This window comes from Caretta caretta, chromosome 2 (genome assembly GCF_965140235.1).
Source record: "Caretta caretta isolate rCarCar2 chromosome 2, rCarCar1.hap1, whole genome shotgun sequence".
Lineage (NCBI taxonomy): Eukaryota > Metazoa > Chordata > Testudines > Cheloniidae > Caretta > Caretta caretta.
This window is the reverse complement of record NC_134207.1, coordinates 102898402-102922903: the sequence shown is the minus strand read 5'-3', so window position 1 is coordinate 102922903 and position 24502 is coordinate 102898402. Positions and strand designations below refer to the sequence as shown.

At 41.2% G+C, this 24502-nt stretch overlaps 1 protein-coding gene across 2 annotated transcripts; it reads right to left on the bottom strand.

Moving 5' to 3' along the window:
- Positions 1–388: 388 nt before the first annotated feature.
- GALR1 (galanin receptor 1) lies at positions 389–24502 on the bottom strand. Of its 2 annotated transcripts, XM_048840074.2 has the most exons (4): positions 22816–24502; positions 13541–13606; positions 7357–7429; positions 6337–6561 (listed from the first exon to the last, which is right to left on the bottom strand). In XM_048840074.2, exons 1-4 carry the CDS (start codon positions 23512–23514, stop codon positions 6482–6484), a joined length of 918 nt encoding a protein of 305 aa, XP_048696031.2. In that variant the 5' UTR covers positions 23515–24502; the 3' UTR covers positions 6337–6481. The 2 variants fall into 2 exon arrangements, with proteins under 2 accessions (XP_048696030.2, XP_048696031.2); XM_048840073.2 differs by lacking the exon at positions 7357–7429 and having other exon boundaries at positions 389–6561.

Genomic DNA, 24502 nt, shown 5'->3' with positions numbered 1-24502 from the left:
TGACAGGAAATGAAATTCTGTTTTCAAAATGTGCAAACACTCCTGTTCTTTATATAAATATTCAGCTCTCAAAACAGTCTTTTAAAATGAAATAACTTTTAGAAAGTCTTTAGCTTAATTTGTCGATGCTACATGACAATTTTTTTGCACTGCTTCTGTGGGGTGCGGGAAATCCATTTTGTACTGTAGTTTAAATGAATTATTACTCAAAGTTCTGTATTAATATGCTTAGTAAGGAATCTACTTATCAAAAAACATTTCCTGAATCTTTTTTGTTGTCTGTATTGTTATACACATACTTGCTGACTGGTATTTTGAAATAAATTACCAAAATAGTTGAAACTGGCATGATTATATTGTGTTATTTTGACAAATAAAATATGCAGAATTTTAAAATATTATATGCATAATTTTTAATTTTGGCACAGAATTCTCCCAGGAGTGGTCTACACACAAACCTGCACCAATTAAATCAAATGAGTTACCGCGTAAGGCCATTACCAACCTTAGTCATTATTATTCCAAAATAAGAGGGGCCCACATAGACTTGCATTGAAATAACTAAATAAGCTATGATTCACACATTTGGTTATTGTGGTTCAACTGTGTTTGTAGACTAGTGCTAATGTAAGTGACATCAGAATCTGGCCCTGTGTGTGTAATTCATGAGTAATGCACAAACTTGTAGGGCTCAATTCTAATCTTATCCCGGTTTTCTATTGGTATGGCTCCCTTGACTTCAGTTGTTATTGTTTATTTACACCAGCCTAAGGAAAAGGAAACTCAGAATCCGCTGCATTTAAAATATTTACATTTCAAAGGCTTTTAAAATTCAGTAAAATGGCACAACAAAACTTCAATAAAGGCATTTGCATTCTGATATGAGGGCATTTAACTATGGGACTCCATCTGATAATTGGTATAGCATTGAAAATTAATCCCCCTTAACTCCCTGAAAGATTACCTTTGGGTTGTTAGATTGTTATACAAACACACTAAAACTGTTTTAATATTTCAGTACCTTACAGTTATGTGCAGAAACATAAATCGTACAGATGTATTTAAAATTAAGGCAGAATACAGATATCATTTAGAACAGCTGCATGGTACTTTAAGTCAACTATACACTGACACAAATACAGATTAAATTTTCTGCTCTTTCACAATTTGTGTATGTAATGAATTCACAATACTAGTACAAATACTCTAAGCTAGAAGTTCTTTGCTCTTATCTGAAAATGTATAACTATTGTTAGGCACAATATAAATAGACCAAAGTATGCAGCAGCCACGAACATAATGCAGTCTAAAATAATAACATTCATAGCGTTATCACTGTACATAGATTTTCTCCACTGTCCACACAATTTATGCATTCAAAACAAAATTTCTTTTTTGTAACATTTTAAAACACAGTCCACCTGGTGCTTATCTCTTGGAGATAGTAATGTTCTTTTACAAAAATGAGTGCCATAAGCTTCAAAAGTTAGGAAAGACATGCACAAGTTCAAAATCACTGACTATCAAAATTTGAAGGACCGTGAGTTTTAACACTTCACTCAAATGTTTTATCTTGCCAAAAAAGTAAGCTGTTTTATTAAGCTAGTTTATAGCTTGAAAACCACTTTTAATGTGTTGAAAATGACTCATCTACCAAAGCCACAATATATTCCATAATAAAAACCCCTATATTAAGAGAATGTTGAAATGGCACAGTTAAGCACTCAAAAGTCAGAAAATAGCAATGTTAAGGGTGACTCCCACACCAGCTTGACTCTGTCCTCTTTTGCATATGCATTCCAATGCAGTTGCTGTTTACCTTCTCACATTATTTCTCAAATAATCCAATATAATTTTCCATTTTTTCTCTTCCTTGAGATAAACAGATACAGCATTTTCTCATATTTCTTTCTTGAATATTTATACTATTTTCACTCTCAGTGATCCAGTATGTTTGTATCGACTTAGACTTTTAATATAAGTATGTATTTTAATAATTTATCGGCAGCCATGTATTATCCACTTTCTTAACCAAAAGGGGACTGCATTCCTCAGGTGCAATTCAGGAGATGAGGCAATTGCCTGTGAAGCTAATGTAGCTGAATATGTAGGTGACACTGATATGCCAGCAAGAGTTTATTATAACGTAGTGCAGTTGCACTTATTGTGTAGTATGATTATTTAAGAATAGTTTACTTTCTGATTTTCAGATAAATGATTTATGGATTTTGGGTATTTCTGTAGTAGTTTTACAAGATGCTACAGATGTGTACCTAACATGTAGAACAATTTATGATGCACTCTATTACTTTAGAGAGTATGTGATCACGTAAATAAATCCTGGTTTAATAATGCATACACACAAATTTGCAGACCTAAGGTTGAATGAGAAACCCTAAAACAATCAGAAATTATTAAATTGAGTGCTTATTTGTGCAACATTAAAGTTCTCTTAGTGCAGAGTTTTCTAATGAAATTTCAGGTTATTTTTTAAAGAGAAAAAGAGAAAAAAGAAATTCCATAATGTGAAAATATTTGGCAAGAAACCATCAGCAGCCTCCCTTCCATGTGAGATCTGCAAGAGCGAGCCTCTTTCTAGAGGACTTTGGAATTCTGCAGGAGGGACACACTCTCATGTGAGCAGGAGAAGCTGCACAGCTTTTACCTCGCCATATGCCATTTTGCCTCAACCTCTTTCTCACTGACAAAATAAAGGCCCGTGAAGTGGACTTTCCTATCCTTCCATCCACTCTGCAGAGACAAATATGGAAAGCATGATCTTGTCCTTATTCAATTTTAAAGGGGACTTGAATAGCTCCTAGTACTAAAACAATGTATCACATTATAGTTATGTTTTGAATATATTAAATGGGCACTTTAATTCTAAACTTTTTGAGAGACAGTCAGTGTGAAACAGCCTAAACAGGGTGTTTGGTTTTGTGTGATTAGAAAGTTGGCAACCCTACTTTGGCCTAATTAGAAAGTCAAACACAAATACTCCACAACTTGGGGTTCAGCCCAGCCCTGTGATTCTGGATGTGGAGTTTCACATTCCCAAAGGTATTCTTCCCACCCCCACCCCACCCCATCCTGCATTTCTGAAGCAGCTTTCTTCTAGGGTCTGATCTTGACTTCAGTGGGCTTTGGATCAGGCCCATAGCCCTTCACCTGAGTGCTTTTGTACGATGAAGGGGAAGCTGCAGTGAAGTTTAGTGCCCAGGTACCATGCCACAGGGCCTAATTCATGTTTCATTTGTTGTTGGGAAGAAGGTGAGGGAGTGTTTCCTCCACAAAATGCTCAAACTCATTGATCCACTATGGACCAATAATCAACAAAATTTAAAATGATTAACATTACAAGGAAGCTTTTTCCAGATAAAATATCAAATTAGATATCTTAACTGAGTTTATGTATTTATTTTACTTTTAAACTCAAATTAAAAATGCCAGAAGCAGTGCCTTTCAAAACTGAAAGCAGATGTTTCCAAGCAGAGGTATTGTATGTTACAAATGCTGGAAGTGCTCTGTAATTATGGTAGTGAGTGTGACAAAGCCTGAATACAATAAAGGGTTCTTTATCTTGATGTAGGTTGTTAACAAATGTAGCTGTAGTTCTGTCTAAATAGTCATTTTATTTTTTCAGTGGGGAAAAAAAGCAAATAAATTATGCAAAAATATAAATTAAGAGTGCCTATAGATAGCATGAATTTACATTCCCTTCTTTTGCCAGATTTTGTATTTTTTAATTACAGTGCAGTCCTGTGAAAATGTGCCAATCACAAAATTTGTAATACAGACTCTCAGAACCACTGCTCAAAATAACTTTATATCTTTATAGAAATGTTGCAAGATCTCGCCATTCTATTCTCTAAGGGTTCTTATACCACCCCTCTTCACCATAGTATGCAAGCCCCTTCCAGTAGTATGTGACTAACACCTGTCACATGATGTTTGTTCCCTCTCTCATACTCTCCCCAGAGGAAGAATTATGTTTGCAGTGGAGTCTTTTGGTGGGTTTTTAAAAATATATATTCCATTTATGTATATATGTTGCTGTGTATACCATGTTAGAGAAGGCAGGTCAACGATGTATGCCGTGCAGTAGGTGGTGAAGTTTTCGGTTGCCCCTAGTTCCTATGGAAATTCAGTCCACAGTCTTAGACTAGCCCCTGAAGGAGCTGTCTCCCAAACTACATTCAGCATTTTCTATTTTAAGAACATAAGAACAGCCATACTGGGTCAGACCAAAGGTCCATCTAGCCCAGTATCCTGCCTTCTGACAGTGGCCAACGCCAGGTGCCCCAGAGGGAATGAACAGAACAGGTAATCATCAAGTGATCCATTTCTTGTCGCCCATTCCCAGCTTCTGGCAAACAGAGGCTAGGGACACCATCCCTGTCCATCCTAGCTAACAGCCATTGATGGACCTAGCCTCCATTAATTTATCTAGTTCTTTTTTGAATTCCGTTTTAGTCTTGGCCTTCATAACATCCTCTGGCAAGGAGTTTCACAGGTTGACTGTGCATTGTGTGAAAAAATACTTCCTTTTGTTTGTTTTAAACCTGCTGCCTATTAATTAATTTGACTCTGATAATGTACTTTGCATGTGGGACAATAACTCTATGCCATTTCATGTGTACTCACTCGGATATGTAACAGAGTAAGCCATTCACATACAGGAAAAAGTGAATAAATAAACAAAAGTTCTATATATGCAGTACTATTTTCTGGGAAGATGATTTCTCTGCTATGTCTGAGTGCATGAATTAGTGTGTAAATGCAGACATTTTTGTGTGAATTAAGCCATACCCTCTAGCTTGGAATTTCACTGACTTTGTCACAGCTATCTTCCACTAAGCACAAAAAGATACTACACCTGCCCTGTTGTAAACATTAAGTTTCAGGAAGAAGAGGAATGTGGCACAGCATTAACTGGAGAAAAATGTAAAAAATCATGCACGTAATATGGATCCAACCCAACTCCTACTAACGTCAATGGAAATACTCTCATTGACTTCAGTCGGAGCTGGATCAAATTTAAACTTAGAAGGTCAGAATGTCAGCTGGTATACATTGATGGATCTGTATTAAGGACAATGGAGGTACACCTCTTTACACTAGCTGAGAATCTCAAATAAAGTCAGTGGAACTATTCATGTTAGTTAAATGTCTACAGGATTGGACCATTTAATTTGTTTTAAAAATACTAATTGTATTTTTTCCAACTTAAAACTATTAAGCTGTCTGATATTAAGACACTAATAGAACTGTTGGAATGCTAATGTCAACAATTTCAACCCCCATTTAAAGCTTCCTTCAAAGAATAACAGTGTGTGTGTGTATGAACATATCCATAACTTAATGTTTAAGCTAATATATTTAGATATATATCAATAACTAGAAATGGCATATATAGAGAGACCTGAAACAAACCCTTCCCACTTCGACTACATCAACCTATGTTATGCCGCTGCTATGTGAGTGCCTTAAGCAAAATTTTATAAAGGTGTAACCATTGTTTTGTATATGCAGCCAGGCAAGGCACACAAAGTACAACCTCATGTTAATAACCTGGTGTAAATTCTACAGTTACATAGTTAGTTTAGCATTTCTTCTCTAAGTAATTATTTCAGCATATGAAAATTATTTCTGCTCAACATTTGCTTAAAAGCAAACAAAACCATTGTCAGAACCAACCTTGAAGAGATGACTGAAGTTTTAATTATCTTTGGAATCTAATCACTTCTTTTGAAATCATAGTACTGCACTATTAATTACCTATCTTTGAAGTGATCATTTCTCCCCCCCACACACACACACATACACACAATTTATAGAATAAAGTATGACGTTATAGAACTGAATTAGGAACTATACACTTGCATTCTATGTTAACATATTTGTGTTATAGGTGCAATTGGAATATGCTGTACTTTAATATTTATAAATAGCAAGTTATTAGCTTTCCTACTAAATGAATAAGAGGGCTAGTACTGACATACCATTACCCACTTTTTCTGGAACATCTTTCAAAGGACAGATCTTCATTTGAACCACGCTAGACAAAGATGTCTAATATTAAGAATGGCCACAGTTATCTGATAAATGTAAGGAAATTGATTTTTTTAATTCTACCAGTTATTAAGCTAAAGCTGAAGCTGCAGCTCTTTTTGGGAGCTCATTGTGCTTTTTCTAGAAGTCTAGAAAACCCAACATGACAGGATTTTTTTTTTTAATTGTTGCTCACACATGAGTACAATTTGTAGACGGTGCTGTATCTATCCGACTTCTACTTTCTTTAACATCACTCAGAGGTGATTCGTTACCTATCTGGCATTTGAAGACTTGTTTGTAGGCCTTCCTAAAATTTTCAGAGAGGAATGCGTATATAATAGGATTTACAGAAGAATTGCTGTAAGCCAGGCAGTGTGCTGTTACTCTGAAGAGAAATGACGCTTGAGTCAGTGGGAAAACTCCAAATTCAGCCCAGAGGTGGATCACATGATGTGGCAGCCAAGATATGCCAAAAACCACCACCACCACTAGCACAGTCTGAGCTGTCTAAGGCAGGAAAAGAGAAACAAGGATGATTTATTAACACTTGAACAAACAGTTTCAAACAACGTGCTTCAAAACCATTATATAGGGATACAAAAATATTAGGAAAAAACTCATTTCTAAGTATTTACAAACTATTTTAGTTTATCGGCCATATGTATTTTATTTCATATAATGGGATTAGGTCAAGAAGAACATAGGCCCTCAAACTTCACTTGATAAACATGAGGTTCCCATTGCATGGACTGTGTGATTCAAATGGTAGGAAGCAGTATGTAAAGATTAAGGCTCCGATTAACTACTTTGTAAGTCCAGTTTTATGTCAGTGGAACTCCACTGAGTTGCAATGGAGTTCCATTGACACAAAACTGGTGTCATGCAGTGGTGATGCAAGCCCTTGAGAAATGCCATAACTTTAAATCTAATAGGCTATGTTTTCTGTGAATTGCATAAAGATTTAGGGCCAGATTTTCAAAAGACCTCCACCTAAATTCAGTTGCCACATTTTCAAAAGTGCTCAGCATCCAGCTGGCCACTTAATTTAGGTGCCTAAATGGGGACCAGGGGTCTTTTGCAAATCTGTCCATTAGCCATACAAATCCCATTAATGTTGGTGGAAATCATGGGAGTAGTGCCCAGCAATGAAAAATGATCACAATATATGTATTAAACCTGAATTGGGAAGAGGAGGCTAATATATGCTTTTGATAACCTGGAAACCCAAGCTCACCAACAAAAACAGTATTTTAGACAAAACTAACAAATTGAGCAGAACAGACTAGACCACACTACAGCTACCTGACTTCATTGTCCTTATTTTCATAAGGAGATGCCATCCATCTCCAATGATAGACTCTGTCAATGGGGAGTACTAGGATATAAATAGAGAAATGTTAGGCTTTTAGGATAATGGAATGCAACCATGGCTTGGAAAAATCATTGTCGGGGCTTTCTTTAACTTTTAGTTACTTCTTTAGGAAAATACTTATTGTTTTGCAATTGTTTGACAAATTAACACCTATTAAGTTTCCAGCAATTACCTCTTTCAATTAGTTCATTGATGAGAGACATAAGCTCCATCTTAACTATCAAATTTGTCATTCACTATTATTACATAAATAAGGTCTTGTCACTTTTTCAACATGGTTTGGTCTTGCCTGTGTAGACGGAGTCAAACCATGTTACAGAGCTATCTTATATCCCTGGGCATAGAGTTTAGTCCCATCTACTCAAGGAACACTAAAGTATGTTATAACACAGAAACGGTACACATCAGTGTACATGAGGCCTAGATGTTTTGCTAGGTTCTTGAATTTGGATTCTATTTACCTGTAAGTAACCAGCCACTTACTCTGAACAATAGATTTTTAGCTCAAGCTGGTAAGAAATCAATCTCATCTCCTCAAGAGAAGGTTGGACTGCTCATGAAAATCGTTTCCATTTCAGTGACAATGAATAAAAATTTCCTGCATGGGAGACTGTGCTAATTAGTTCTCACTCAACAGAAATGTTAGCATTAGATTTAATTCCCTTTAGCTGGAAACAGAATTTGGCTGGTATAGGAAATGTATTCAGCTCTGCCTATGAGTAACTTCACTGAGCAGCCGTAGAACTTCAGGGTCCTTCAGTCACCTTCACTCTTAACCTCACTAACACAATCATCCACACCTAGATTCTTATTTCAGTCGGCCCAATCCATCACATAATATCCATTGCCTTTGGAGATACAAAAGCTCCAGGAAACTATTCAGTAGATTCCACATCAGGGTCACCTAATCAACAGAGCAGAGTTCATCTGCTAAAGATGAACCTTCCCATGCCAAAAGGAAAACTCTTTCAGATCCACAAGTGATGATGGAATAGCTGGGGGAAATAAGAAGAAACAGAAGATCTTCAATGATCTGAAACTCAAAAAAGAGTCCTATAAAAAGTGGAAACAAGGTCAAATTATGAAGGGTGACTATTAAATAACAACACAAGCATGTAGGGACAAAATTAGAAAGGCCAAGGCACAAAATGAGATTAAACTAGCTAGAGACATGAAGGGTAACAAGAAAACATTCTACAAATACATTAGAAGTAAGAGGAAGACCAAGGACAGGGTAGGCCCATTACTCAATCAGGGGAGAAAGACAATAATAGAAAATGTGGAAATGGCAGAAGTGCTAAATGCCTTTTTTGTTTCACCAAAAAGTTTAGTAATGACTGGGCATCTGACATAGTGAATGCCTGTGAAAATGGGGTTAGGATATGAGGCTAAATTAGGGAAAGAACACGTTAAAAATTACTTAGACAAGTTAGATGTCTTCAAGTCGGCAAGGTCTGATGAAATACATCCTAGAATACTCAAGGAGCTGGCTGAGGAGATATCTGAGTCATTAGCGATTATCTTTGAAAACTCAAGGAAGACAGGAGAGATCCCAGAGGACTGGAAGAGGGCAAATATAATGCCAATCTATAAAATGGGGAATAAGGACATCCTGGGGAATTACAGACCAGTAATATAATGCAGCAAATAATCCAGAAATTAATTTTTACACACCTAGAAGATAATAAGGTGATAAGTAACAGCCAACATGAATTTGTCAAGGCCAAATCACATATAACCAACCTAATCACTTTCTTTGACAGGGTAACAAGTCTTGTGGATAGGGAGAAGTGATATATCTTGTCTTTAGTAAGGCTTTTGATACTGTCTCACATGACCACCTCACAAACCAACTAGGGAAATATAGCCTAGAAGGAGCTACTATAAGGTGGGTGCATAATTGGTTCCCAGAGAGTAGTTATAAATGATTCACAGTCAAGCTGGAAGGGCATATCGAGTAGGGTCCCGCAGGGATAGGTCTTGGGTCCAGTTCAGTTCAATATCTTCTCAAATGATTTAGAGAATGGCATAGAGAGTACACTTATAAAGTTTTCAGATGATTCCAAACTGGGAGGGGTTGCAAGTACTTTAGAGAATAGGATTAAAATTCAAAGTGATCAAGACAAACTAGAAAACTGGTCTGAAGTAAACAGAGTGACATTCAATAAGGACAGATGCAAAGTACTCCATTTAGGAAGGAACAATTAATTGCACACATACAAAATGGAAAATGACTACCTAGGAAGGAGTACTGTGGAAAGGGATCCGGGGTTTACAGTGGATTGCAAGCTACATATGAGTCAACAGTGTAACACTGTTGCAAAAAAATCAAATCCCATTGTGGGATTTATCAGCAGGAGTGTTGTAAGCAAGACATGAGGAATAATTCTTCTACTCTACTTCACACTGATAAGGCCTCAATTGGAGTACTGTATCCAGTTCTGGGCATCAGACTTCAGGAAAGATGTGGACAATTGGAGAAAGTCCAGAGGACAGCAACAAAAATTATTAAAGGTCTAGAAAACATGACCTATGAGGAAAGATTGAAAAAATTGGGTTTGTTAGTCTAGAGAAAAGAAGATTGATGGGGAACATAATAAGTTTTCCTAAAAGGTTGTTACAAAGAGGAGGGTGAAAAATTGTTCTCCTTAACCTCTAAGTAAAGGACAAGAAGCAATGGGCTTAAATTGCAGTAAGGGATGTTTAGATGAACATTAGGAAAAAACTTCCTAACTGTCAGGGTGGTTAAGCACTGGAACAAACTCTTTAGGAAGGTTGTAGAATCTCCATCACTGGAGGTTTTTAAGAACAGATTAGACAAACATCTGTCAGAAATGGTCTAGTTCAGTGGTTTTCAACCTTTTTTCATTTGTGGATGCCTAAAAGATTTCAAAAGGAGATGCAGACCTCTTTGGAAACCTTAGACATAGTCTACGGACCCTCCCCCATCCCTCCCGCTTCCCCCCCCCCAAGATCTGTAGACCACATGTTGAAAACCACTGTTCTATGGTAATGACAACCTTTCTGAGATCCCTTAAACATAGTCTGCAGACCCGCAGGGGTCCACGGACTACAGGTTGAAAACCACTCGTCTAGTTATTACTTAGTCCTGCCTTCAGTGCAGGGGACTGGGCTAGCTGACCTACTGAGGTCCCTTCCAGTCCTACACTTCTATGATTCTATTTAGTGATCATCCAACCAGTCATACTCCACAGCACTCTATCCTAGACTTGTCTTACCTCTGCACACACTCTCCCATTGTGCCCTAAATGCGTTACATCAAGCCTAAAGCCAGATCCATCTCTTCTGTAACTTCACTGGCTACAGTGGGATTATGTTATGGATAAATTTAGCAACTAGCATGAAATAACCCATGTGTTTGATCCTAGAGTAGGAAATGAACAGGATTCAGGCAACCTATAGTCTCTGGGGCAGATCTTCAGCTGGTGTAAACTGTCGTAGAGCAGGGGTTCTTAAACTTCATTGCACCGCGACCCCTTTCTGACAACAAAAATTACTACACAACCCCAAGAGGGGGGACCGAAGTCTGAGCCTGCCCGAGCCCTGCTGCCTGGGTGGAGGGGCCAAAGCCCAAGGGCTTCAGCCCCAGGCAGGGGGTCTGTAACCTGAGCCCTGCTGCCCAGGGCTCAAGCTCTTGGCTTCTGCTTCAGCCCCTGGTGGTGAGACTTGGGCTTCGGCTCTGGGCTCCAGCAAGTCTAAGCCAGTCCTGCTGACCCCTTTAAAATTGGGTTGTGACCCATTTTGGGGTCCCAACCCACAGTTTGAGAATCGCTGTCAGAGTATGTCACTGTGTCCGACAATTTTCACAGCTGAGGATCAGTCCCTCTGTTCAAAAAATAAAATAAGTTTGTGAGGGGAATGGACACCAAGAGACACCTCTCCCAAGTCTGTTTCTAGAGGCAGTAGTAGGGGATAGGAAGGACAAAATGGAGCAAGGAAATTTTTGCAATATTTTGAAATATTTGCAAATAATGAGCCAGGTCCTCAGCTGATGCAAATCAATAAAACTCTGCTGATATCAATAAAAGTGTGCTAATTTACACCAGCACAGAATCTGCCCAATAAAAGATCTGTCTTAATAAAAGATTACAAATAGGACCCTTCAATTTAGGAAAAATTCCCACTGGGAATTGAAATATTGTCTTTATCACGCATACATTTTCAGTAGGAAACAAAAAGGTAAATAAACCTACAGATTTTTTTCAGAAATTTCTTTTTTTCCTGTATATATGACATAAAGAAAACACAGTGCCCTAACCCTTTCACTATGTTAACATTTTGATACAAAGCAGAATGATATGGATAATTGTATACCTGCTCAACTTACTAAGAGAGATTTGTCTCTGACCTTATTTACACCCAAGCAACCCCCTACCCCCCAATCCCCACCCCCTCGTGATTTTAGTTCGATGGCAAAGAATTTAGGGCAGATTTTGTCCCTGTGTCTCTTAAATCTATCATGCTTAAGATACTCGGTATCTGTGGGATGCCTAACTGTGCATAATGGTTTGACAATCCTTGCAACATCTGTTTTATTCCATTATCCTTCTCAAACCTAATTCCAAAGTTTACCTTTACAACATTATCAGTATAATCTGCAACCAAGGAAACACTACAGGGCTGCTCTTATTTATTTAATGGGATGGCTCTTAACATTACACATAAGTAAATAAAACTACCTGAAATATAATTTCAGGAAATATGCTAATTCTAATATGTTAATGCTAACGTTTTGTGTGTGATCAATAAATATACAAAAATAGTATTCTAGGAAACATTTATTTTGCATTTAACATTTTTCTTAAATATGAAAGTCTAATTTAAAAATCCACTTATGAACTCCTTAATCAGGCAACACCCATTCATTTGAATACTATGAGAAGCATAGGATTAGGCCCTAAATGCAGAATGAAAATGAGCAAGAGTTCTTGTTATTTAGAAGAAATAATAATTTAAAATAGTATATATTTTTTCAGTATGGCTATGTAAAATTGTATTGCCAACCCCAAGCATTCAACTGTCATTAGTTGGGTCCCAAAAACTCATGAGATTGATTTAAACCAATTATATTTTTCAAACAATAATATTTTGGTTAATTTTGTTTGCCTCTGGTTTTTGAGCCCTTAAGGTACATAAGGGTACACTTTTTATTTTTAAATTAAAGCTCAGATTCTCATATAACCACATGACTCCAAGAGCTGAAGCTTTAAAAACACCAAAAATCACAAGACATAGGATAAAATCACAAAAGTTGGCAATTTCCTGAATCTTTAGTAGTTATATCATAGGCCCCAATTCCACAAAGTACTTAAGCACCCTGCTGAATCAGAGATTTAATACCTAATCCTCTTAACACTGTGCCTCTAAAAAAAAAAAAAAAATCTTGACCTGTGTTCATAAATATAGAAGTCAGGCAGGAAACTCCTGATTTCAAGTCTGCTCAGAATTAGAACTCTACATGGCTCCTGGTGCCAAGTCTGCTCAAAATTAGAATTCTACATGCTGTATTACCAGACAAATTCACTATGATACAGACCCTTCTATACATTCCTAAAGAACAATATTAGCTTTGTGATTTAAAGAACTTTTCAAAATTTTATTTGCAGTATTAGTAGTGGGTGTTTAATTTAAGCCCTGAACAGCAGAGAATAAAAACAGTTTTCATGCATGGCAATGTTTTAAAAGAGGATCAGGAAGTAAAATAAACCTTATTTAGAATGTTCATCTTAAAAACCAGAAATTCTTCGTATTACATCAAAAATTACATTAGCAGAAAAAATTTACAAGATAGGGAAAACATACAGGAGAAGTGAAAAGTACATTTCTACTAGAAATACGTCTGAGTCACACTGATTGGTTCTGGATCTGGTTTTCACATCCTCAAAAGTTCAAAGTATAAAGATCTAGAATAGTGGCTTAGCCCATTGTAGAGACTAGGGGCCAAAAGCAAAATTCAAATCTAGTTTGAGGATTGGATTTTAAACCCTCAATGTTCAGGTGTATTTAGATTCAAGTCCATCTCTATGTTATACCTTTGGTAACAAGCAACATTACATTGAGAAGTTAGCATGCTTGGTAAGGAAAGCAATCTACCTTTTTCTTGGATGCTTCTGACTTCTTTGACATGTTTCTCAACTTTTTATGCAGATGATTAAGGACCTGAAAAAGATTAATTTGCGTCTTGCATTTAATGGCTTTTAAAATTAAGGGACATGTTTCAAAATTATGCTGTCCAATATTGCTTGCAAATGTTGATGTATCCAGTCTACACATTTCAAAAGTGCATGCTGTAATATCTAATATGCACCCATGGGAATCAACAAATATGAAGCACATAAGTTATTTAATTCTAATATAAAAAACAGATGCATCACATAACAAAATATACATGGCAGTGAACCCAATCTGCCAATAAACATAAACCTGTTCTACAGTCATTTGTAAGTGGCAATCATTTTTCTTCCAGAAGAATGTCTATGTTTGTGAATTTAGGATGACTTTCTTTGCACATAAAATAAAAAATGTATATTTTGAACCGTAGCTTTCCTTAGTCTTCTGCATAATTTGCATTCAGCAGCTGGATATTTGGTTAATATAATCACGCCTTGGAGCTGTCTGATTTTGAAGAAGGAAACTAAAAAGGTTTTTTTTATTTATACAAAAATGTGTCACAAGTGAAATATGACCTTTATGCAAGATTTGCCATGACTTGTCATGTATCTATAGTAGGTCAGTTTTTTATTCTGGCAACAGAATTGACTTGTCATTAAAGAGAAGCTTCAAAATTGTAACAGAACCTTGATAGTTCACGCACAAGATTTTTGGGTAGTGTAGCAGGAACATATTTTGGCTGCAACCATCATTCGCTCTGAAATTAAGAGCATCTGTAGGACAGGATCTGAAGAAAAAAAATTGTGCCATGCAATTGTTTATGGAAAAGTATACAAAAAAAAGAAACATTCAATAAAATGGAAAGGTGGCAAATTTAAATACGCAATTAGACTATGGAACTCATTGCCACCGGATGCCATGAAAGCCAAGAATTTAGCAAAATCAAAGGAGGGATTGCGTATTTATATGGATAACAAGACTATCCAGAGTCATAACAGTACATACTTTTACAGAGTTTTAAAAGGGATAGAAAACCACATGCTTCAGGGTTTATAAACCAATCTCAATTTAGAGGTTAGAAGGAGACTTCCCTGGGGGCAGATTATCCCATATCTGCCTATTGTGGTGTCTTTTGCCCCTTACTCTGTACCATCTGGTTCTGGCCACTTTCAGAGAAAGGATATTAGATAAGATGGATCACAGATGTGATCCAGTATTAATCATATGTTCTGAAAAATGTATCTAATGCAGTGGTTCTCAACTCTGGTCCACAGCTTGTTCAGAGAAAGCCCCTGGCAGGCCGAGCTAGTTTGTTTACCTGTCACGTCCGCAGGTTCATCCAATCGCCTCTCCCACTGACCATGGTTCGCCGCTCCAGGCCAATGGGGGCTGCAGAAAGCGGCGCAGGCCGAGGGATGTGCTGGCCGCCCTTCCCGCAGCCCCCATTGGCCTGGAGCGGCGAACTGCAGCCAGTGGGTGCCGCGATCAGCCGAACCTGTGGATGTGGCAGGTAAACAAACCAGCCCGGCGCGCCAGGGGCTTTCCCTGAACAAGCGGTGGACCAGAGTTGAGAACCACTGATCTAATGAGTTAAAAAGAAAAGGGATATATTTCTGAATGACAATGATCACTTGAGGGTGAAGAGAAAAGATGTAAAAGACTGCCGGATACCTGAAAACATCAACTGAAGACAATTTGTATGTAAATCCAAGGCTAAAGGTATGATAACTGTTAAATACATTAGAAGTGTATTAGTTCAGCAGTATATACATACCAACTGCTTGATCCTGCATTTTTTTTTGTACATCTCAATCTCCATTCTTCTGCATCTTCCTGACATGACTCAAACTGTCAGTAGACAAGCCTGACCCACGAACAGCATGAGAGAGACACACAGATTGGCCTTCACTGAGTGTGGTCTGGATGAACCCCCAGACCTCTCCACCTCAATAGTAAGGAGACCAGAGGGCAAGAACAGCCCTTTTCCCAGACTTCCATGAGAAGAACTCCTGGGTTCTTGTAGAGAACCTGGGGCAATGATCTTCCTTCTCCTGACTCCTGCTCCCCTCCTCTCACCTGGGCAAAGGGAGGGAAGAGAAAATCCTGGCTGCTTCTGCCAGAGTAATATACAGAATAAGCAGTTTCTAGCAAGGTATGAGTAGGAGCTGGATGGGGAGGATGAGGACAGTGAGTGGTGAATGTGTGGCTGACTTTGGAAGAGAGTAAGAGCAAGTGAGAGAGAAATGAAAACCATTCCCCCGGTTGCTACTTTAGACTAAGATCTGGAGTAGTGGCCAGCTCCACACTACTTGAATAGGCTATTTCCTCCAGGTAGTTAACCCCTTGAACTTTCTCCATTTTGGATTAGGTACTAATTTCACAAACCCACCACATGCAGCCATTTGACTAGTCAAATTCTAGCTTTGTATGGGGGGTTCACCAGATAATCTGCAGTCCACGGGCAGAAGTTGGATGCCCCTATTCCAACACCACTGAAACAAAGCAGACAATCCACACATGACAGGAGCTGTGGAGGAGTGATATGTTTATGTACGTATACTCCAAGATCAACCAATGGCCTCTGTACACACTATTCCTACTTTGGACCAGAATGCTCCCAATGAATGATCCCTTGCTCCTCTATTACTCACACTCATTTCAATCGGATCACTTTAAAAATATGATACTATCCACTGTGAGCAAGGGTGGCAGTGTCTGATCCTTTTTTCGGAACAGATTGCGTGAAGTAGTGGTTTGTGGGCTATTGTCAACCACAACACTGGAACACATGAATGTTCTTCTTACAGCATACACTGAATATGGATTTGGTGGGGTCTATTATGCTATTTTCCAGATGCCAGTCAGGATTTGACCCCAAGTAGTTTTGAAGACATCTACTTCTGCATTTGTAGCAGCTGGTAACACTGCAGGATTTTTAGGAAAAAAAACCTGTAACATGCAGAAATACATCCAAGTGAGTTTGGTACCAAGATTTAGTACTCCATCTGAGCTCAGAAAGCTAGCTGAAGTGAAGGATCACTTCTTATTTTTTAAGCAGCCTGGAGAACATAGCTGATTCACACAACTAAATCCCCACTCACTTAGCTGAAAATGTACTCCATACTCTTTTCTAACAAGAATTTATATGTCAAAAGACTTAAAATCTGGAAAAACAATTCCTTACATAAAACTTTTCAAGCTCCCAGCTTTCATGTACCTATTGTTTACAGATCATATTTTGCTCTCAGGAAAGGATAAAAGGGAATAAATTCTCCTGATTAACCTGAGGTTTTGCAGGGTCTTTTATGACCATGGCGGTAGAAGAGTCTTAAAGCCATCACTGAATCATACTGGGGGGGGGGGGCACAGCGCGGGGGGAAAGAGAGAGAAAGAGAGAACATGGTTTAAAAGACCCTGCTGCTTTTGGCATATATATTTCCACCAAACAACATACAAGCATAAACACTGTACAGTTTTAAAGCATATTTGATTTCTTGCTACTTACAGCCACTTCATTGGTTACACTTTCATTATTAGTAGCTCCTGGAAAGATCCATTTAAAATAATGCCCCTAAGTAGATTACACAACGTAATTATCTAATAATAATGACTGTATCTTGATATATGTAAACATTGCATTCTGAACCACAATTTGTCATATAAATCTTATTTACATTCAAATGTCATTGTCAGCAGTGCCATAGTTATGGTACTGGGACCAATTCAATTACTACAGCAGAGCCTTTCATTCCATTCTACTTAGTACTGTGTCACTACAACTATTATAGATTTTATTTATTTTTATTTTTCTTGGTGGGCCTGGGTTATTCCTCTTCTATTAACATCCTCCTGCTAAAACTTGGGATACAAGATTTCAGTCCAGGAACATTTTTAAGCTCATTTTTATGTTAGGACTCCTACGCTGTGTGATTTATATTTTTAACTGAGTCTATAAATCAAAATGAATTTCCGCAGTTCAGAATGTTCAGGATATTAGTACATAATGGAGACTGGTTTCTCTTAGTATTTCTAAAGGCAAAAGTAAAAAATAGGGCAGGTATTAATATTTGAAATGGATAAGTGGACAATAATCATTTTGGGGTATATCCTGCCACATGAGTACTCCCATCAAAGTCAATGACCAAGATTTTTAAAAGTGACTAATATTGTAGTTACCTTAGTTTCTGGGTGCCATGATTTTTGGGTGCCCAACATGAATGAGCCCTGGTTTTCAGAGGATAGCTTTAAGCTTTCTCAACTTGGGACCCAAAAACTGAGTCACCCAAAATCACTAGTCACTTTAGACTTCCTTGGTAAATGGGAACTGAAGATGCTCAGGACCTCCCAAAACAAGCTTTGGCACTTTGCAGGCTTGAGCCATTGGTCCTTAAGTGGCACTTTTTAATGTACAATCCTATAGTAACCTCATAATAGTATATACAATAAATTGATAAGTAAATAATAAAAGAAATACGTAATCTCATGACAAATCACACTTACTGAAAAGAGCCATTTCAAGCTATCCATCAAATAATATGCACTTAATTTAATACTCACTACTGAACTATTAAATAGTTAATCACTGCTTATAAATCTCATTACATGTGAATGCCAGCTCTGGTTTTCTCTGGGTTTGCAGGAGGACAGATTTTAGAAATACCCATCACTGTTTCAGTATTTCTGTAATTTGTAATGGTGCTGTTGTCTCTCAGAAAGAGCTGTCCTTTTGCTAGTACTTCCCAGTAGGATGTGAATTCTCTGATAATGTAATTTAAGACAGAGGGAATGCAGCTAGCTTGCCATTTAAATGCATAAAAAATGAAGGAAATTACAATTTACATAAAAAAACAAGAACTTGCCTTACAACAGTCCTGAAAATGCCATATATTCAAATAGAGAACTGCATTCCCTTTGTCTTAAACTACATTATGAGTAGACTGAAGCTTCCTTATTATTACTATTTCACAGATCCACAGCTGGCGTAATTAAATGTAGCTCCATAGAAATCAATGAAGCTACATCAATTTATACCAGCTGAGGATCTGACCTAGTAATATGCTCTACTTTATAACTAAATGTAGCCATTGATGTACCTGTTATATTACACAGCAACTTTCCTTTCACACTGTGTGTACTGGGAAGCCAAGATGTCATGGTTGTGTTTATTTCAATAGCATTCTATGGTAATTTGCTAAATGGAGCTTCATGATGACTCCTTTGCTGGACATATACTATCACAGCTCTGGCCTGGACAAATTTAAGACTGAAACTCTGTCACTGATTTATTGCCATTCCAATCTTAACCTACCCCACCCCCTGCTCATCCGGATGTGCCAAAATACTGCAGGTGGAGTTTTGTCAATGACATTACAGTCACAGTAGGAGTGAGCCCTTATGTCGCAGACAGATGCCAAGTGCCTCCTGCAAAGAGCTGAGTTTATTCAGTTCTCACTGCTACGAACTGAGGGTGGTGAGCATCTCACAGAACTGGTCCCTCAGGGCTGGATCCTGACTTCAGCGGGAGCAGGATTAGGCCTGTCATCTCAGACCCCTTCAATTCCTAACCAAAACAAGGGTGAAGTAAGGACAGCCTGGTAGCGAGTTAAAAATGAGGTTTCAGCTGCAACTTTGAATTGCCTTGATTTCCTGGCTGTGACAACATTTTACTGTTAATTAACATACATTTAATTAGTTTAGTTAACCCCTGTTTCAGGCTATTTTAACTTGACCATAAAAGATTTGCTTTGGGCATAAACTTGATATTCTGGGACTCAGATTTGAAGATTTTTTTAAAATCATATTCTTTATATTAATATTTATAATAAATAGTTATTTTTATAATCAAAATGGTGTGTTTATATTAACTTTAATATTTCAATAAAGTCTGTTAAAAAACAATCCCTTTTAATTTTGTTTTTAAATTCTACAAGTAAAAATTTATAATTTTAAAAATCATTCACACTTGTTTAACTTACAAAACTTCTTTCATGTAAAAAACAAGGGTTTAGAGGCCATAAGTCAATATTGTGAATGATGCTCTTTTGGCTATAAAAATTATTAATACTTATTCATTAAAAATTAATGTTTAAAAAAGGCATCTTCTGAGCATGTCCATTAACACTTTCCCCATATCTGTTAATATCTTTATTTAAATATGGTGATGATCAAATCTATGGTATTGGTTTCTTCCCCTCAAATCTACTCAGTGCACACAGTAACTCCTATTACAGACAATGAGAAATCTACCTACCACACAGAGAAAAGAGAACTAAACCTTTGAGGGCTAATACTAATTTTAATGTTTTGCCTTTTTGCCAGTTTGACACCTCTGTCACTTTAAATGTTGTTTTTGCTCTGTAATTTAGAAACTTTGTCCTTTGAATACAAGCATATTTCAAAGTGTTTTAAAATGCACGTTTGCACTCTATCGGTCCTTTTTCCACATCACAATTAATGAATTTTTACACAAACTATATAAATTATACACTACAACCCCCTTGGAAACATGTTTGCTTTGGAGGAACTGATCCCTCAGCAAGAGAGCAGATTTTACTCACATGAGCAGACCTATTAACTTCAATGCAATTTACTGTAGTGAGTAAGAACTAAGGAAGCGAGTAAATGTTTGCAAGATCTCAGTAAAAGAACTGTCCAGTCTGACGGAATTCAACCTGTTCTAGATTCTGGAGAACAGCAGTCTGAACTGGTGCTTCCTTCAAAGCTGCAGAAAACAATGGTACAGAAAATGGATCATTGCCTGAGCGAAGAAGTGGGGAGAGTGAGTGTGTCACAGTTCAGCCCTTTTCATCAGAAACTTGCTCATCATCAAGTGATTGCTTTCTGGCAGCAAAAGGCATGATCCTGAGCCCCCTGAAGTCAGAGGCAAAGCTCCCATTAACTTCAGCTGATGCAGGATGAGGCTCCCTAACAAGCGGGTAGCGTGCCTGTTGCTCTTAGTGTCTTTTAACTGGACATTAAGAAGTAAGTGGTAGAATGGGCATCGTACGGATCAGGACCCCAGTAATAATGTGGCTGCAGGGACGGTGCAAGGATATTTTTGCACCCCAGGCGAAACTTCCACCTTGCGCCTCCACCTCCCCGACAACCTCCGAAAACTAGTAAACTTAGCATTATAAACAGCCTGTCCAAACGGGTAACGGCTGTTGTAATGTTTCTTTTTTACCTTTAAGGCATTTCAATTGTTTGCCATTGCCTCTGATGGTGTCCCATTCAAAGTCTTACTATTGTGCAAAGCTAAACAATTGAGCCTTGCATTGCATCATCAGCCAGGTTAGGCAGGGTGACAAATCCCCCTTACCCCAAACGGCCATTATCCCCTGGTGACTCATTTCTACCCCTAGTCTGTAAAGCAGACTTTTAAGGTAAATACATTATTCCTTCAATATTACTCATGCACACATCTCACAAAGATTCTCACTCTTGACAAGTTACCAGCCTTGTGTAGATCCCTTCCACGTTCCTCTTTGTGGGTAAGTGCCCTGTAAGACACGTGCAGGGTGCAGTGTTTGTCAGGCCTGCGGTGACAGCTGTTTGTGAAGATCAGGGGGCCCTTTGCCAAGGGATTCTTGTGTCATAGTGAGCTTGGGGTGGCTGACAGTATGGGGCAGGGCACTGAGGCTGGTGGGGCAGGTAACACTCACTGGGCTGAGGGGCAGGCGGTGCCAGGATGGGGCAGGGGTCAGCCTGTCAGTCTCCAGCGCTCGAGCCGCGCCAGGGCCAGCAGCCTCTTCACCTCGGAGTCTCCTCCGCTTCCCCGGGGGCCACCCCTCCTACGCTTCCCGCCTGCCCCTGCTGCTGCGGAGGCTGCGCCACCCTGGGCTCGGGCCACCCGACTCCCCCCAAGCGGCGCCTGGTTCCTGCTGCTCTCGGCCGGCAGGTGCAAGGCCCCAGCTGAGCGTGGCCCCTTGCGCCTCCTCCGCGGCAGCGTCCCCAGCCCGTGTCTTCCTGGGCGGCCGCAGCGGCAGCAGCCGGGGAGCCTGAGAGAAGGAGTGGCCCCCGGGCAAGCGAGGGAGACTCCGAGGTGAAGAGGCTGCTGGCCCTGGCGCGGCCCGAATGCTAGAGACTTACAGGTACCTGCCCCTGAGCAATAGTGTAAAAAAAAATTGGGGGGCATTGCTTTTTGGCGCCCCCAAATCTTGGCGCCCCAGGCTGCAGCCTAGTTCGCCTAGTGGTTACACCAGCCCTGTGTGGCTGGGTTTTATTGAAGTGCAGCATGTTTTAACTTATTGCAATTTTTTTTTAATATGTTAACAACTTTGCACACTGTTGCATCTTGCTCAGTTCGGAGCTCATCACCCAGCAGTACGGGAAAACACAGAAAGTGTTTATCGCAGCTGAAATGGAGATTTTAAAAAGAAGTTTTTTTCTAAAAAAAATGAAAACTAGCAGACAATATGCCCACTATCGGCTATACTATACCTCCTCCCCACATTTACTGCTGAACCCTCGGACCCACACAGGTGTGAGGTTCCCCGAAACACCTTACAACTGGACATTCCTAGCCTATAAATCCACAGTATAACTCCAGCCACACTTAACTCGCTTTGAGTGTACCCCCACTCCCTTACACACACCGAAACTTCAACTCCTCCCATGTTCTTACTTCTGTACTCTCTTCCCATGCACGCAGCCCAAAACTACCCCTCATAGCCTAGCCCCCTGCTACTGCACCCACACACAGACCAGGTAGCCCACCCATCTAACTTTTGCAGATGCTAACACCCTATACCCCACCCTGTCCTATAGCTATGCGTCTACCCCTTCCTCTATTCAATCATCGTTGTATTTTTTCGTCTACACACACAAACCCTATACCTAAACCCACCCTGTAACTATACCCCGTATACACCTACACACTTTATACCAGCATCCCATCCCTGTACTATACCCCCATACACACACACACCCTATAGCTACATCCTATAGCTAAACCCCACCCCTCTAACGTACCCCAAACTCTCACACCCCCCTTAAGGCTACACCCCACTTCTGCAACTGTACCCCAAACTCTCACACACCCCCTAAGGCTACACTCCACCCCTGTAACTGTACCGCAAACTCCCAGCCCCTCCCCTGGCTGGCATATGTACACCCCACCTCTGTACCCCAAACACTCACCTGCCCTATACCTACGCCCCTGTAACTACCACATACACACCCCCTATAGCTATACCCCTTGTAGCTGCACCCCGTACACCCATCCCCTGCACCCTCGACATCCTCCCCCTCGCATCCACCTTGGCGTAGCAGAAGGAGATGAGCAGCAGCGGCAGCAGGTAGCCGAAGACGAAGGTGCAGACCACGTAGACCTTCTTGTGCCGGGGGTTGGGCCACTGCTCCCAGCAGAAGGTCTGGTTGCTGGCGTCCCGGTGGAAGAGGCGCTGGTGGTGCGCGACGGGCGAGGCCATGGCGATGGAGAGCGCCCAGATGAGCCCCACGCCCAGCAGCGCGTTGCGGGAGACCCGCAGGACGGAGGCGCGGCGGGAGTGCACGATGGCCACATAGCGGTCCACCGACATGGCGGAGAGGGTGAAGATGCTGACCAGCATGGAGATGGTGAAGAAGTAGTGAATGAACTTGCAGATGAAGGCGCCCAGCACCCAGGTGGGCAGCACGTAGACCGTGGACTGGAAGGGGATGCAGAAGAGCAGGTAGGCCAGGTCGGCGATGCTCAGGTTGAGGATGAAGATGTTGGTGGTGCTGCGGGGCTTGCCCGGCTTGCTCCTGGCCAGCACCGCGATCACCAGCGAGTTGCCCAGCACCCCCAAGGCGAAGATCACGCCGAAGACGATCAGGGTGAGGAAGTTCTCGATGCCGATGCCGAAGAGGGGCTTGGTGTCCTGCTCCTCCTCCGAGAGCCCCGAGAGGTTGAATTCCCCCCGGGGGAGGCCTTCGCTCTGGTTCAGGAAGAGGATCGCAATCGCCTCGGGCTCCATGGTTGCTGCGGCTGCCCCCCCGCCCCCACCAGCGACAGCCGGGGAGGGTGGAGGAGAACAAACAGCGCCCTTGTCCTGCACACGGGTCCCGCGCCTCGCCCCCAGAGACCGCCCGCCCCAGGCCCTGCAGCTGCGGAGGCCCCGAGGGAGCTGCGCTGCGCTGCGGGCCCCAGGCGCCCAGCCAGAAGAAGGGGGCGGAGGCGGGGGCAGTTTGCCGCCGCGCTCACGGAGCCGCGAAACTTTCCGGTGCCCGGAGGCTGGATGGCATCTCGCCTCTGCTGCTCCCCGGCTCAGCGCCTCGTGCGCGGCGGGGGCTCCCGGGCTGCGGCCGGCCGGGGCTGGCTCACCCACGCAGGCACCCGCCTCGGGGATTTGCGGAGCGGGGTGGACAGGGGAGCTCCTGGGGGAGCCTCGTGGTCAAACGCGGCCGCAGCGGCGCTGCCCAGCTCCGTCCCCTTCGCAGTTCCGCCACGGCTGCGGGGTTTGGGCTCCCACCCCCTCTCCCCAGCGCGGTGCCACCAAAGGGCAGAGCCGGAGAGCGGCGCTGGGCGAGTGTGCGGGGACCTCAGCCGTCCCTGGGAGCGCAGCAGCCTCCCTCGGCCCTCCCCGCTCCTCCACCTCCTCCCCGGCCAGCTCCTCCCCGGCTGGCCTCCCGCGCGCTCTCCCGCCGCCCGGCTCCAGCGCGCTGCCTCCGCCGAAGGGCACGTGCCGCCCCGCCGGGCTGCACCTGGGCGCAGCCCCCAGCTCGCCACAGCAGCCGAGCTAATCGCGCCGCTAATGCGCCGGCAATACACTAGCAACCCCTCCTCTGCCTGTCAGCAACCCCCCTGCCAATCCAGAGCCAGGACAACTCACCCTCTTCCACCCTCACACCTCCCCTCAGCCCTCCCAGCTGCCTGTCCCAGCCCGTGCACTGCTGAGCCCCAGCCCCCGGGGCTCGTCTTTCCCCATCAGCAGAGTCAACGCTGCTGCATCGCACACAGCTCGC

What these genes read in the sequence shown, in the direction of transcription:
- GALR1 (XM_048840073.2), bottom strand. Translation starts at nt 23,514, where the DNA reads ATGGAGCCCGAGGCGATTGCGATCCTCTTCCTGAACCAGAGCGAAGGC. An exon ending in TCTCCTTCTGCTACGCCAAG is followed by an intron (nt 13,607 to 22,815) that starts GTGGATGCGAGG and finishes AATCTTTTTCAG; the next exon opens with GTCCTTAATCATCTGCATAA. An exon ending in CAGAAGCATCCAAGAAAAAG is followed by an intron (nt 6,562 to 13,540) that starts GTAGATTGCTTT and finishes TTCCTGCCTTAG; the next exon opens with ACAGCTCAGACTGTGCTAGT.